This window comes from Arvicola amphibius, chromosome 15, assembly GCF_903992535.2.
Source record: "Arvicola amphibius chromosome 15, mArvAmp1.2, whole genome shotgun sequence".
NCBI lineage: Eukaryota > Metazoa > Chordata > Mammalia > Rodentia > Cricetidae > Arvicola > Arvicola amphibius.
The window spans coordinates 16,864,318-16,878,357 of NC_052061.1; the positions used below are offsets into that span (position 1 = coordinate 16,864,318).

The window sequence follows — 14,040 nt, forward strand, 5'->3', positions numbered from 1 at the left end:
AATAACAACACTCTGCAGTTACCCTTGTTAGCACAGCCTGGAGCCAGGCTCCTCCACAGTTTGCGCTCTTGGTGGGTTGCACTGTGTTTTGTTTTTGAACCTCCACAGGTGAATCCGAGGCATAGCTAAGAGGCGAGAGCCAAGCATTCTGGGTTTTTGTTTCCCACATGTTTGTACATGCTTCATCCCACAGGTCCTAGAGGAGCCCTGCAATATGGTTAGTACTGACTTTTTACACAGGGAAGGAAATGGGACACAAAGAAGTCACGTCATGCTGGGCTCCACCTCAGGACTTCTGATTCTGAGAGATCAGACAGATCCACTGTCACTTAGATCTGTTTTGCAGTCTAAAAACATCTCCCTTTAAAGAAAGGATATAAAGTAATTAACATCAAACTGTGTCCTTCAGAACCTAGTTATTCTTTGCTTTAACAATGACCACCACGTAGCTGTTCTCCATAAGCATGTTCCTATCTTTTTCCTTTCCTTTTCTTTCTTTTTCGTTGAGTCAGGGTCTCTCTACACAGCTCTAGCTGGCCTGGAACTCATTATGTAGATCAGGCTAGCCTCTAACACAGAGAGATCCACCTGCCTCTGCCTCCTGACAGCTGGGATTAAAGGCCTGTGCCACCACTGCCTGGAAGCCCATGTATTTCTTAAATAAACATTTTCAACTATTGCTGTGTATCTACTTAGCTGTTGTCTTTATCTTCCCCCGAGAAGATACACAGATGTGACAAGGGCACTGAATCAATTTAGTCTAGAATAGTCTGATGGGGGGGAGGAGAGCGAATCAGGGGCTGTGGAGATGGCTCATTTCTTGGGCTCAGTGTTAAATTGTGGAGACTGAAGTTCAGGTCACCAGAAACACACGCATGCCAGGTGAGTGTATCAGCCAGCCTTTCATTCTGGCTCAGAGTCTCCAGAACAAATGGGCCACATCTGTGAGGCCTGGGCTCAAAAGAATCACGGATAACTCCTGACATCAACCTCAGGCACACACGTGAATTTGTGCCTACACATGCAAACAGTACACATGCATACACACATGCACATTATACCCACACAAGACAATGGAAAGAAGGAAATAGTTCATCATAAGAAACGGATGGGGATTTGCTGAATAAACACATGAGAAAATCATCTGCTTCTTTATCCCTGCAGATGAATCATGAAGTAGGTCTGGGGAGGTTTTAATTGGCTTTTGTGTTTTGAGACAGGCTCATACTGTGTTGCCCAGGCTGAACTTAAAGGAGTAATCCTCCTTCCATAGCTTTCCAGTGCAGAGCTAGAAAGTGAATTGCTATTTGCTTATCTACTTATTACGAATTGCATTATCAAGCCATGAATTTGGTCTTACCTGTAAAAGATTATGTAGATATTCAGTGTGATTTTTAAAACATTCAATTAAGAAGCATGATTGACTAAGTTGGCATGGATCTGGGGTGATGTATGGAGAACTTTTGAAGAGTCGAGTGGCTTATTTTTCCTTTTCAAACATAACATAACTATGCTAGGTAAGCACCAGGCATCCGCCATTCAACTGAAGTTGCTTCATTTGCTGCAAAGTTGTCTTGACATGTAAGAAAACCTGCTCTGGTTTTCGGAGCTCTAAAGCGGCCTGTGTTCTGTTCATGTTCCCAGCCACAGGAACTCATACAAGAAGAGCATCTGTGTGGACATGCTGCGTGACGGCTACCACAAGTCCTTCACCGAGCTCTTCACCCTGATGGAGCAGTGGGACGCGCTGCGGCACGCCGCTGAGGTGCGGTCCCTCTTCTGGATGCAGAGGCCGCTCGAGGAGCAGCCGGACAAGCTGGACAATTTCTACTACTACCTGACCAGGGCCGAGGCCGCGGAGAGGCAGGGTAGGTGCCAGGATTGGTGGAGTGGGTGGGGTGCACGGAGTCGGGGGAGTGTACCCCAGGAAAGATTCCAAACTGTTGCCTTGTGAATTTGATACATTAAGACAAATTGTACAATTCAAGCTGGCCCACTGAGTGGCTTTAAGGAGTAAATGACTAGGTATCAGGCTCGCTAGCTACAAAGACATCCTGGCGATGTCGTGCAAGCCTGGGAAGACAGCATAGACAACCAAACATCTTCAGAGGTCCCCAACAGATTTGAAAACCAAGGAGGTTTTAAGGCACTGTCGCTTGAAATCCACACTGATATAGTTTGTTTTATCTTAGCATTTATATAGCAAGTTTTGAAAATTTTGTCATGAGATTCTGTTGGTTTGGAACACAAAATGATATTAGTTAAAAGACATAGGCAGGCTCTGCGGGTTCGAGGCCAGCCTGGTCTACAAGAGCGAGTTCCAGGACAGCTAGGGCTGTTACACAGAGAAAACCTGTCTCGAAAAAAAAACAAAAAACAAAACAAAGACATGAAAAGCCTTTAGTTTCCAGGGGACTGGTAGGCTGCACTCCTGGCGCTTAGGTGACAAAGACTCAGTGTGAACTTGTGGTTTGTCTCAGCTATAATGAGGGACACTTTCTCAGAAGCAAGGGGGAAATAATCCACAATACACGCTTGTAATTTCAATAGTTAATTTCCTGTTTTCTACAAAATAATTTTAGTGTATTTCTTTGCCATATTTTAATATTTTTCATGAAGCTAGTATTTTATGTTTAAAGTATTAATACTTTAAACTATCTAATACTTTGAAGTATTTAAGAACTAAGTACTTAATCTCTGTTGTGTATGGACTTTGTCATTTAACATTTTGGGGTCTGCATTAGGATTTTGTTTTTATTGGAAAAGTAAAAGAAAATTCTAGAATTTGACATTCCACATTATTTTTTTTCCCTCAACATTCTCACTGAAAACACAAAAGCCTTCTTAAGGAGAAGAAAAGCCAGCGCTGTATGTGACAGCATGGTCTTTCACTTGGCCTTTACACAGTCAGTAGGCCGTTCTGTCTACCCCCAGCTGCTGTGTACCATGAAGAGAGAAAGAGGACAGAGGGGCAGCCTGATCCTCAGCACCATGAGCTTGAAGCACCAGACTGTAAAATGGAGGAACGGGTACACTAAACACGGACTAGGAGGATTTAGTAAGAGAGGGTTATCTATATTGTGGAAAATATTTTAAACTGCAGAATTGATATGAAACAGTCTTTTGATGAACTTTAAAAATACAATTTAAAGATAAGAAATTAACTATTATAAATAAATATGCCATGTTGTTACAAAACAAACAAAATCCAAGTCCCAAATTCTACTATCCGAACAAAAATCCTGAATTGATCCTTACTCCAGAAATGGAATTAGCCAAGATAAAGTCCGCCCATTATTTATTTTATAAAGTTCAATTTCATCATCAGCTTAAATTGGAGGCTTTCGTTTGAGCAGCATGAATGTGAGGCAGGTATCTGCCTTGCCGCGATGTGTTGTCAACACCCAGTCCGTCATGGAGCATCTGCAGGATGATGGACCGGAAGATGCTCAGGCTAAAGGAAAGTACTTCTCTAATGTCAAAACCAAATGACAATGCCCCAGCTTTGTAACAGCTAAAGTCTCATTCGCGTGTGTGAGAAATAAAGGTGCAGTTATTAATAGGACAAAGTTACCTGTGCTCAAAACACACATAGGGTTATCCCCTATAAGATGGTATGGCTTTTGCCTTGCTGAAATATAGAAAATTAGAATTACTGCAGAAAGTATCACATAAGCATTTATACAATCACTACTGAGAACTTTGTACAATTTTTTCACCCTTCACACATAAAGTTTATCAGAGAAAACTTGTGATCTGAATAAAACTTGCCCCGGAAAAATGAAATCTGCATGCTTGCTATGATTACCTTGAATGAATCCTAAATCTGAAAACACATGTGTATGTTTTAAATGTTTACATGTGCATCTAAATGCAGAGATCTGTCTTGGGGCTTCGAGGTCCCATCGAGTGTCATCTCAGACTGCGAGATAGTGACCCTGAAATAATGTGTCTCTGAATGTTTTCTTTGCTTTCTCAGAAAGACCATCCATTCTAGGCTTATAGTGAAGTTCATTTCATCAAAGCTGTGGCAGGAATGATGTCATCCGTGGCAGGAACGGTGTTATTCGTGGCAGGAACTTTGTCGTTTGTGGCAGGAAAGGGGTCATCTGTGGCAGAAATGGTGTTATCCATGGCAGAAACGGTGTCATCGGTGGCAGGAACGATGTTGTCTATGGAAGGAATGGTGTCATCCGTGGCAGGAACGGTGTTGTCCGTGGCAGGAATGGTGTCATCCGTGGCAGGAACGGTGTTGTCCGTGGCAGGAAGTGTCAGTCCAGCCTCTGCAGACGTGCACAGCAGTAACCTGAGTTATTTAAGTCACCAAACACCGCTTGCTGCTTTATAGCAAAGTTGTTTTGAAAGCAATCTAGCCATTCCTTTTTTTGGGTTGTCTTCCTTGGTTAAAGTGCCGTCTATGGCACAATGCTCACATTCTCCAGTGTGAACTCTCTCTGTGCCACTTGTAACATTATTCTTCACGAGCCCCAAGAAGCTGAGGAAGAAATTGTGAGAATGATAGCTGCAGACTGAAGGTAGAGACAACTCAAAAGCGCCTTACATTTGACTTGTAAATTTTGGTCGAGGATTGAGTAGTTTCTTTGCTTGTTGGCAACATTTGTTTAGTACACACAAAATCTGTTGTATCCAAGTGGACTTTCCCATGATGCAAAGTAGAAAAGGTAGGGAAACATTGTCCAGTGAAGGAAGTTGGAGCAACTCTGGGTTAATTAACGCTGGGCTAGGCGTAACTTTCCACAGTCATCAGAACCAGAGCGCTGCGTACACTTTTGTGTGTGGTGCTATTTCACTAGTAAGGAAAATTAGCAAGAGTAGCTCTCTGGCCTCTATAATTTTCCAACAATATCATAACGCAAAATGCATCCATTCAAACTTCTAAAGTCCCCATGGTCTACCACAGTCTCAGCCCTGTTTAAAAGTTCAGAGTTCAAAGTCTCTTCTGAGTCATACAGTGTCTGTAGTCGCCTATAAAACCAAAATCAAAATACAGATCACATATTACCAACAAATAATGGCATAATATATACATTACAGTTCCAAAACACAGGGAAGGGAACATAGGAAATACTGAACCAAAGCAAGACCAAAAACCAGCTGGGCAAACTCCAAACAGCATCTCTATGTCTGGTGCATCTAAAGCGCTCTTCAGATCTCCAATTCCATTCGGCTTTGTCGAGTGCAGAACACTTCTTTCTCTTGGACTGCTTCCACTCCCTGTTAGCTGCTCTCTTTTGCAGGGATCCCATGACTCTGGGATCTCTAACATCTTGGCGTCTCCAAAGCAATCCAGGCTTCACCTTCACAGCTTCACACATGGCCTCTCTCCTAGGGACACCCCTGACACATCCCTGGCCTCAGTGACTTTATTCCATAGCTCCTTTCTTCTGTCTTCAACTCTAAATCCAGAACCACGTGACTAGACCTGTAAGGACCCCTTATTCTTTGTCTTCCTGGATTCCCTCTTTCACTGCCTCAGTTTGTCTGTCCTGAAACTTTCTCTGTAGACCAGGGTGGCCTCAATTTCTGAGATCCCCAACCTCTGCCTTCCTGGTGTTGGAATTAAAGGTATGCCCCAACAACATACCTGGGCTCTAAGCTTTGCTTTAGTCCGTTTTCACAAGTTGGAAAATTAGTTGCATGGGATTTTGCCCTGAGGTCATGGCTCCCTTTACTCCATTTCTTAATCCAGTTACCTCACCGAGCACAGGATTTAGCTCCATTCCACTTCTGGTGCTCTTTTCTCCTCAAAATTTTCATTCTGTAATTTCCCCTGCTCAGCTTGCTCCTTTTCATTATAAATCTTCATTAGAGTTACCACTAAATACCACACAACAGAGTCTATACTAGGCTATTTGGAGGTTTCTTCTGCCAACAGAATTAATCCAAAGTTCTTAACTTTAGCCTCAGACAGACTCCTTGGACAAAGGCAAAAGACAACCACTTTCTTCACCAAAATATCACAAGAACAATATCTAAGCAACATACTAAAATTCTGTTCCTCTGAAACCTTTTGAGTAAGCCCCCAGAGTTCAAATAACTCTTAGCACCACTGTCTTCCATGCTCCTACTAGTTTGGCCCATTAAACAGTGCTTAAAGCATTCCACTGCCTTCCTAACCCAAAGTAAAAAGTCCAAGTTTCTCCAAACAAAAACAGGGTCAGGCCCAGCACAACAATACTCCAGGCCCTGGTGCCAATTTCTATCCTAATTAGGGTTTCTTCTATTGTTGTGAAGAGACACCATTACCATGGAAACTCTTATAAGGAAAACATTTAATTGAGGTGGCTCACTTAGAGTTTCAGTCCATTATCATCGTGGTGGGAGCATGGCAGTGTGCAGGCAGACATGGTGCTGGAGAAGGAACTGAGAGTCCTACATCTTGCAGGCAGCAGGAAGTCAACTGACTCACTGGGCAGTATCCTGACCATAAGAATCCTCAAAGCCTGCCCCCATGGTGGTACACTTCCACTAACAAGGCCAAGCCCACCTCAACAAAGCCACACCCCCTAAGTTTCACCCCCTATTGACTCCTGGGCACAATGACTGCTGGTTAAAGGTCATTTCGTCAAGGCTGCAGTGACTCACTCCCACTCCCGTGATGTCAGTCCTTGGTTACACAGCGGCAGGAAGATTGTTGTGTGTTTGGGGTGAGTGTGGGCCATTAGGTTTACAGGATCAAGGCACACTTTGTTACCACACAAACATCTTTGCTCAAGTTCACTATTGTAGCAGCGTTCGTGAAACAGATTACACAAATACATGTGGTCACACACATAAATACAGATGTTACTTTAGGAAAAAAAAAGTCGAAGATGCATGTAACAAATTACCAGAAGTTTCAGTAAAAGGAATGACTAGTATGCTCACATTTTTAATTAAAAAAAAAGTATCCCAAACAGAAGCACAGAAGTCTACTTTTTTAACCTCACCACACACATATTTCTAGAACGATTGGCAGAAAATGGAGACACACGTATATCATCCTGCCCTACGTCTCTTGTACAAATCAATCATATTATCCCCTTTGGGGGAAAAGTATCTTGGGCTTCCACTTCCTTTTCTCCTTTTGCATTTGATTTTATTTTGCCATGGTTTGGAAACATTGATTTCTCCAGGTTTAGTGATGCATGCCTTTAGACCCGTCACTGGGATATGGAACAGTCCCCTCCTGCCCCCTTCCCTCTGACCTGCTCCCATGTGTGCGTGTGTGTGTGTGTGTATGAGACCACTGGCCCCACTATCCTCCTCCAAGAGAAGCACATTCCTAACAGGTATTGTCCAGTTCTGTTATATAAATAAGTCCTTTTACAATTAAATATGTCTCAATTTCTAGTATGTCTGCATTTTTGGAAAGACGCCTGCCTATTGCTTGTCTCATGCCTACATCCTTTGATTAATGTGATTATTTTAACAGTTAAATGATGTTTTGCATCAGTTTTAGTTTTCAAGACAGTTGGCCATGGATTTAAGAACATTATGGAAGTAATTTGCGGTATTCTATGTGTCCTGAGCAGTGTTTCTGATGCAGTCTGGCTTTTCCTCTTTGTATAGAATACTATGAAGAAGTGTATAACAACTTATACGCTCTGGCCTGTTACTTCGATAATTCTGAAGACAAGTGGGTGCGGAATCACTTCTATGAACGGTGTTTTAATGTTGCTCAGCTGATCAAAATTGATGGTGGGAAGAAAGAAGCAGAGGCGCAGGCGCACATGGGCCTTCTGTTCGAGGAAGAGGGTGAGTGGGCATTCTCTGGGGAAGATGCGGGGGCGGAGGGGTGGATCCTGAGACAAAAACCACTGTGAAGTTAAACAGCAAAAGCGTGGGAATGACGAGTCCGCGTCAGTGTTCTTCCAGAGAACAGTCCTTGAGCGATTGCTTGCTGTCCCGGCAGGAGCAGCTGACCTAGAACAGCTAGCTTTTCTTCCTGAATCATTCCCACACCTTTTCTGCATCCCCTAGCGCCTTTCTTGGGTCCCATGCTGCAGCCTTTGTGTGTTTGTGGTGGTTTGTTTTTGTCTGGTTACATAACTGTTAGGAAACACAAAAGGTTCCTTTGTGAATTTCTTAGCGTTCCTCCTCCTCTTGCCCGGATCAAAGTATAAAAACTATAGAAATCAGATTCTACCTTGAGATTTTACAGTAATTGCTGAAGGAAATGCTTCTTAAAAAAAAAAAAAAACTTTGTATTTAATGTTATAATAAAGCCAAACCAGTATCAAAAACAAATAGCAAAACAGTCAGGAAGCTGTAGAATGATGACTGATTTCATATCGAATGTTAAGAAACGCATGAAAGGGTGAATGCAGATAATATGCACAAAGTATGTAGGGGGATGAAAATAGTTTTTGAAGCTGCTGTTTTAATGCTACGGTTCTCTGGGGGAGGTGGTCACACTGATTCTACATAATATTATATATCTTATATGTGATAAAAAATATGTGTAATATGTAATTTGTGGCTAGGGTGATGTGGGACTCTGCTTCTGTGCTCTGGGAAGTTGTGGCTAAGTTGGCTGCACCCTAGAGCACAGAGGACACTACAAAGTGACCAGGGACCGTGCAATGTGAACAGCACAGGTGATGTTGGAAACATCAGCTGCGGTGAGAGATCCAGCCGGCTGGACTCAACCTGGGAGGTATTGATAGAACTTGGAGGTTGCTGGGATTTAGTGCCATGCTCTGAAAGAGGAAACACGGCTGCGGGAGGCAGCGGGAACTCCCTGCTTTCAGTGGGCATCACAGTGGAAAGGCCAGGCAGGAAAGGCAGCATCTGTAGTTTGAAGGTGAGCCTCTACACGTTCCCACAAGGAATACCAGGTCTTTCAAGGGAACCTGCGATGCCAACCACGGGGGAAGCGAAAGAGGAGGGGGTGTGAATGAAAGGCTGCCACGAATGTGTAACTCGGAAGAAACAGAGAAGAGGTATCTGAAAGGGTGAATTATGCCATCCCATCACAATTCCGGATTGCGATGTCTAAATAAGCAGTTCTGTGCCACCGACTACCATGTGGTCATGAACTTACAACTGAGCAAGATTCCTTCCGTATTCAGTGTTTCCAGCGCATTTATCAAATACTGGTTTCGAGCATAGTGCCAGGGTGAACGAGACCAAGCCCTGGTCCACAAGGAACCCAGCTGTTTCTAAACGTGTAGCCAAGTGTGCTGAGTAAATTCACATTACTGAGTGACCAATCTCCAGCCCTTCACCTTGCCAAATGGATACTCTGGGCCCATCTCCCTCCTCCGTAGTTTTAGAATCTCTGAGCACGTTTTGATGACCATATTTACGCATCACCGTCTTCGCTGTCTCATTTGGTCATTTGTTCATTCATCCCACAACTCTTGGGAGTGCCCCTTAGCCCTCGCTCTGTGGTTGGTCATCTCGTTTGATGGCATACACAGGAGCTGGGCTGAGATGGGTGTGGGAACTTTGATCCCTGGGGACTGCTGCAAGGTAACACTTGCGGGTGTTTGCCCTGCTCACACTTAGATGCCCCACCCTTATATCGTGATAAAATATGCTAGTGTGTATACTAAAGTTAGTGTTTGTCTTAGAAACATTTTTGAAGACTTTGCCTTCAAAGCTATGTTAAAGTTGGAGTCTGTTGGTTTACTCTAGAACTGCTTTGTGTCGGCTGTAAAACTGGGCTATCTATGCCCCTGAACAGTACTAGGCTCTAGAACCCCATTTGCATTGTGGCATGAACAAACAGCCAAGCCAGTGTTGGCTGCGAGTCTAGAGGTTGCGTGCTTGGTGACGAGGACTGTCTGTGCAGATACTGCAGCCTGGGGGAACTCACAGAGTATTGGTACATGCAGCTAGACGCAAGGGCCCACCTGCTGTAGGGTTCCTGCTGAGGCCACGGTGCTGTCCCTTCCACTCATCTGACCTGATTGGTCCAGACAGGCGAATGGAGGCCCCACAGCAGCATCCAGTCAACAGCTGTGCTCCGGGGCAGGTGGCAGCTTCCTGATTCCGTGGGTGCCCCCCTTCAGGTTTAAAGAGGATGCTAGCCAGCAGATGGCAACGGGCAGGTTGTCAGGGCCCGAGCTAGCAGGCTATGGCTCGGGGCAGGGCTCCAGCTCCCCCAGGGAACCGTAGAGTAAATGAGGGACACAAGCAGATGCCATTGTCAGAGACCGGGCACATGGCTACAGTCGGGGTAATGTGCAGCCCACAGGCACAAATGTAACTGGTTCTCATCCAGAGCTTCTCGGCCAAGCCAGCTATAACAGAGACTCACATCCCTGCTGCTGCTAAGGATGGGTGAAACACCTAGTCAGTCCAGGCTCCCGTCTCAAAGGCAGGCAGGCTTTCTTCAGTGCGAACATCTGTGACTTATGGCAGAGTAGTAGACACGGAGCACCCAGTGCTGACTAAGTCTTGCAGTAACTCACTGGCTGTACCCTCCTTTAGAGTCATGGTCTTATCTGTAAGGACTGTATCATGCGGCCAGCACTCACACTGTATCTGAGGGCCATTGCAGACAGTACCCAGATATTGGAGCAATAGGAGATGTGCTCATCAATTCTGGAGCAGATCTTGGAGGGGCAGAAGAGCCACCAGTCAGACCAGGGAGAACGTGCGACCAGAGGGAAGTGCCATCTCCTCCCTTTAGATGAGCCGAGGCCAAGACACATAGCAAGATGGCGTGACACATTAAGATCCCCCCCAGACTGACAACACCAGCCTTTCCTTTGTCATCACAGAGGGTCCCTTTTCTGTCACCATAAGAGGGCTGGGTCCCTGTCCTCTATCATCACAAGAGGGCTGTGTCCCTTTCCTGTCATCATAAGAGGACAGGGTCCCTTTCCTGTCATCATAAGAGGGCTGGCCCCACTTGCAGTTGCAATAGAATTATTGTTGAATAGAGGGAGTGGGAGAGATGCAAAGCCACATCGTTGGTGGAGGAAACAGCAGCCCTTCCTCCTTCCACCTTCAGTGACAGTACCGACAGTACCTGAACCAAACCTTGCTTTTTGCCTACTAGACGGAAGCAAGGAGACTTGCTTGTTTCCATAGAGCTGTGTGGAGGCCAGTCTGGTTTTGGATGGACTAGGTTGGAAGGGTCAGCATGGTCAACTTGGCCCTTCACTTCAGTCCACCTTACCTTCCCGAGTCCTGCTCCTTCTCTTCTCCGTTCCAGTGTGTGGCTTCCGAGGACCAGTTCCTGCACTCAGCAGTCCATTCCACTTCACCCCAGACTGCATCTAGCTGCTGTAGAGGTGAGAAAGGCAGCCGCATGTTCTCCTGAGTGATAAATGTTCAGGGCAGAGCATGTACAGAGATAGGCAGGGGAACTCTTGGAAGAAGAGCTTAAGAAGGGCATATTTTCCAGTCCAGAGAGCCCGCCACCACAATATTAGTAGAGAGACAGTGTTAAGGTTAATTGGTCTTTACAACATAGACCCTAAATTCTTTCGGTGATTGGGAAACTTTGTAGGATTTTTTTTTTTTTTTTTGGTTTTTTGGAGACAGGGTTTCTCTGTAGCTTTGGAGCCTGTCCTGGAGCTAGCTCTTGTAGACCAGGCTGGTCTCGAACTCACAGAGATCCGCCTGCCTCTGCCTCCTGAGTGCTGGGATTAAAGGCATGCGCCACCACCGCCAGGCTGACTGGGAAACTTTGGAAGAAAGAGAGAGCCTTCATGCTTGGCTTACCTCAGTTCAAGTCCTGGAATTGATTGCTAGCTGTCAGTGCACTGGATAGATAATAGATAATGTCTCAGTACAGATTACCTGGAGGCCAGATGTCTCCAGGACCATTGTGAGAACACACTAGGGTGACCACCAGCTCATTCCTGTCTCTTCCAGGAGTGGAAGGCAGTTCTGGAGATAATGGTAGAGGAGGACACACCACTAAGGGACTGTCTTTATTATTTTGATTTCATTGAGAAGAGATAGAATGTCTGCTCTCTCTTTTCCTTGTATACTGATGATGAGAGATCAGACATCTTCCCCTATCTCCTCTATCCATCTTTTTAAATTAATGCATGTGTTTGGGGGGCATGTGGAGGTCAGAGGTCAACCCTCAGTGTCATTCCTCAGATTCTCTATTCTTGAGTTTTGGAGACAGTGTCTCTCACTGACCTGGAACTTGCTCATTAAGCTACACTGACTAGGTAGTCGAACTGAGATCCACCTGTCTCTGGATCCACAGTGTTGAGATTGTAAGCATATACCACTATACTCAGCTTTTAGTTTTTTTCATGTGTATGTGTGTGAGGTCTGTGTGCATGTTTATGTGGGGAGGGCTTGTGTGTATGCACACATGCATTTTTTCCTGAGTATTCATCTTGATTATTCTTAAAGCCAGAACTCACATAACTCAGCTATTCTAGTTAGCCATCTTACCACAAGGACACTGTCTCTGCAAAGGCTGCCTGATATTTTCACGAATGCTGGGAATCCTAACTTTTATCTTCCATTTGGGTGGCAATCAGTGTACCCACCGAACTATCTCTCCCAAACCCATAACCAACTTTTTTACTTGGGTTCTGGGGATTGTAGTCAAGTCCTCATGCTTGTGTGCAAACACTTTACTGATAAGCCATCTTTTAGACTCCTAGTCCTTAATGTGCTGCGCAATAATACAGTTGTGCACTGTAAAGATTTGTTGCTCATATTGGTTTAAGAAAATGATGATTGGCCAGTAACCAGTCAGGAAGTATAGGTGGGGCCATCAGACTAAGAGAATTCTAGGAAATGGAAAAGAGAGACACAGTCATCAGTCAAGCATAGAAAAAGAAAGATGAGACTGCCTTACTGAGAACAGGTACCAAGTCATATGGCTAAACATAGATAAGAATTATGGGTAAATTTAAGTCATAAGAGCTAGTTAATAATAAGCCTGAGCTAATAGGCCAAGCAGTTTATAATTAATATAAGCCTCTGTGTGTTCCTTTGGGATTAAAAGGCCATAGGATTGGGCATGACAGAAACTTCCATCTCCATTAATGATCATGAGGAATATGTCCCCAACTGTGATTTTTTTATCATGAATTTTATTAAGGGCAATGTGGCTAAACTTCCTGTCATTGAAGTATCTCACGTTAGCTAGAGGTAACTTTAGTTAGAGGTAACTTCCTTTAGCCAGTCAGTCTCTTGTCTGACTCTGTCTCTGTCTGTGTGTGTCTCTGTCTGTTTATCTCTCTCCCTCCTTCTTCTCCTCTCCCACTTCCTCTCTCTTTCTCTCTCCCTCCTTCTCTTTCCTTATTCTTCTCCCTCCCTCCCCTTCTGTCATGTACAAAGAATTCCATGCTAAGAGCCTTAACCTCCTGCTGATTCCTGCTAAGAATCATTGACTCTTGAAGTCATACTCTAAGTGGACACTTGTCACTCCAGTTTGGGCTATTGAGCTGATGCTAGTTTGGACTTACTTGAGAAGCATGTTGTGTGTCCTGTGTAGGTGATTAGTTTGTTGGGACAGCTGTCATGCTAACAAGAGACTACGGCAAACTAATCTGGCACCGCCTTCCTAATACTGCTGCCCTCAGATAGAAGACTCACAAAGGCAGGAAGAACAGAGCAAGCATGGGCCCCTCTGTTCTACATGCTCAGGATGGCTCAGGAAGTGTCATTACCCTCCTGGTATGGTTAGGACCCAGTACAGTAGCTGACATGGAAGAGCCTTGATGCAAGCCAGCTGAGCATAAAGGATTTGTGCATCTTCCTCTCCCCTGCAGGACTGGAGGGGGCAGGAGGGTGGGGGAAAGGGCTGGAGCAGAGGCTTGCACTCAGTCTTAGAGGATGGCATCTACATAGCACGCGTAGCTACAGAGGCTTTCAGAATTTGGAAAACACGTCAACCTCTCCTCGCCATGAAAGGACGGCAGGGTCAGCAAGATCAGGTTGCCTCTAGCTCCCACCTAATGGGTTTCCATGGAGCTTCTGAGAAACTAGCCTGTAGGGAGCTTTTCATCCTAGATCTGGGAATGCTGCATAAGGACTGCTCTCCTTAAAGAGAGTAGTTGGCCCAATGTAAACATTCATCTGTGATATCTACAAAACACTGGAACA

General features: G+C 44.8%; 1 protein-coding gene across 1 annotated transcript in view; it reads left to right on the plus strand.

Moving 5' to 3' along the window:
- The window catches only part of Ttc29 (tetratricopeptide repeat domain 29), a 196,394-nt gene that overhangs the window by 27,139 nt on the left and 155,215 nt on the right, over positions 1 to 14,040 (plus strand). The window contains exons 3-4 of the mRNA XM_038313010.1: positions 1,645 to 1,868; positions 7,573 to 7,758. Coding sequence (XP_038168938.1) covers positions 1,645 to 1,868; positions 7,573 to 7,758 — 410 coding nt within the window. The remainder of the gene's footprint in view (positions 1 to 1,644; positions 1,869 to 7,572; positions 7,759 to 14,040) is intronic.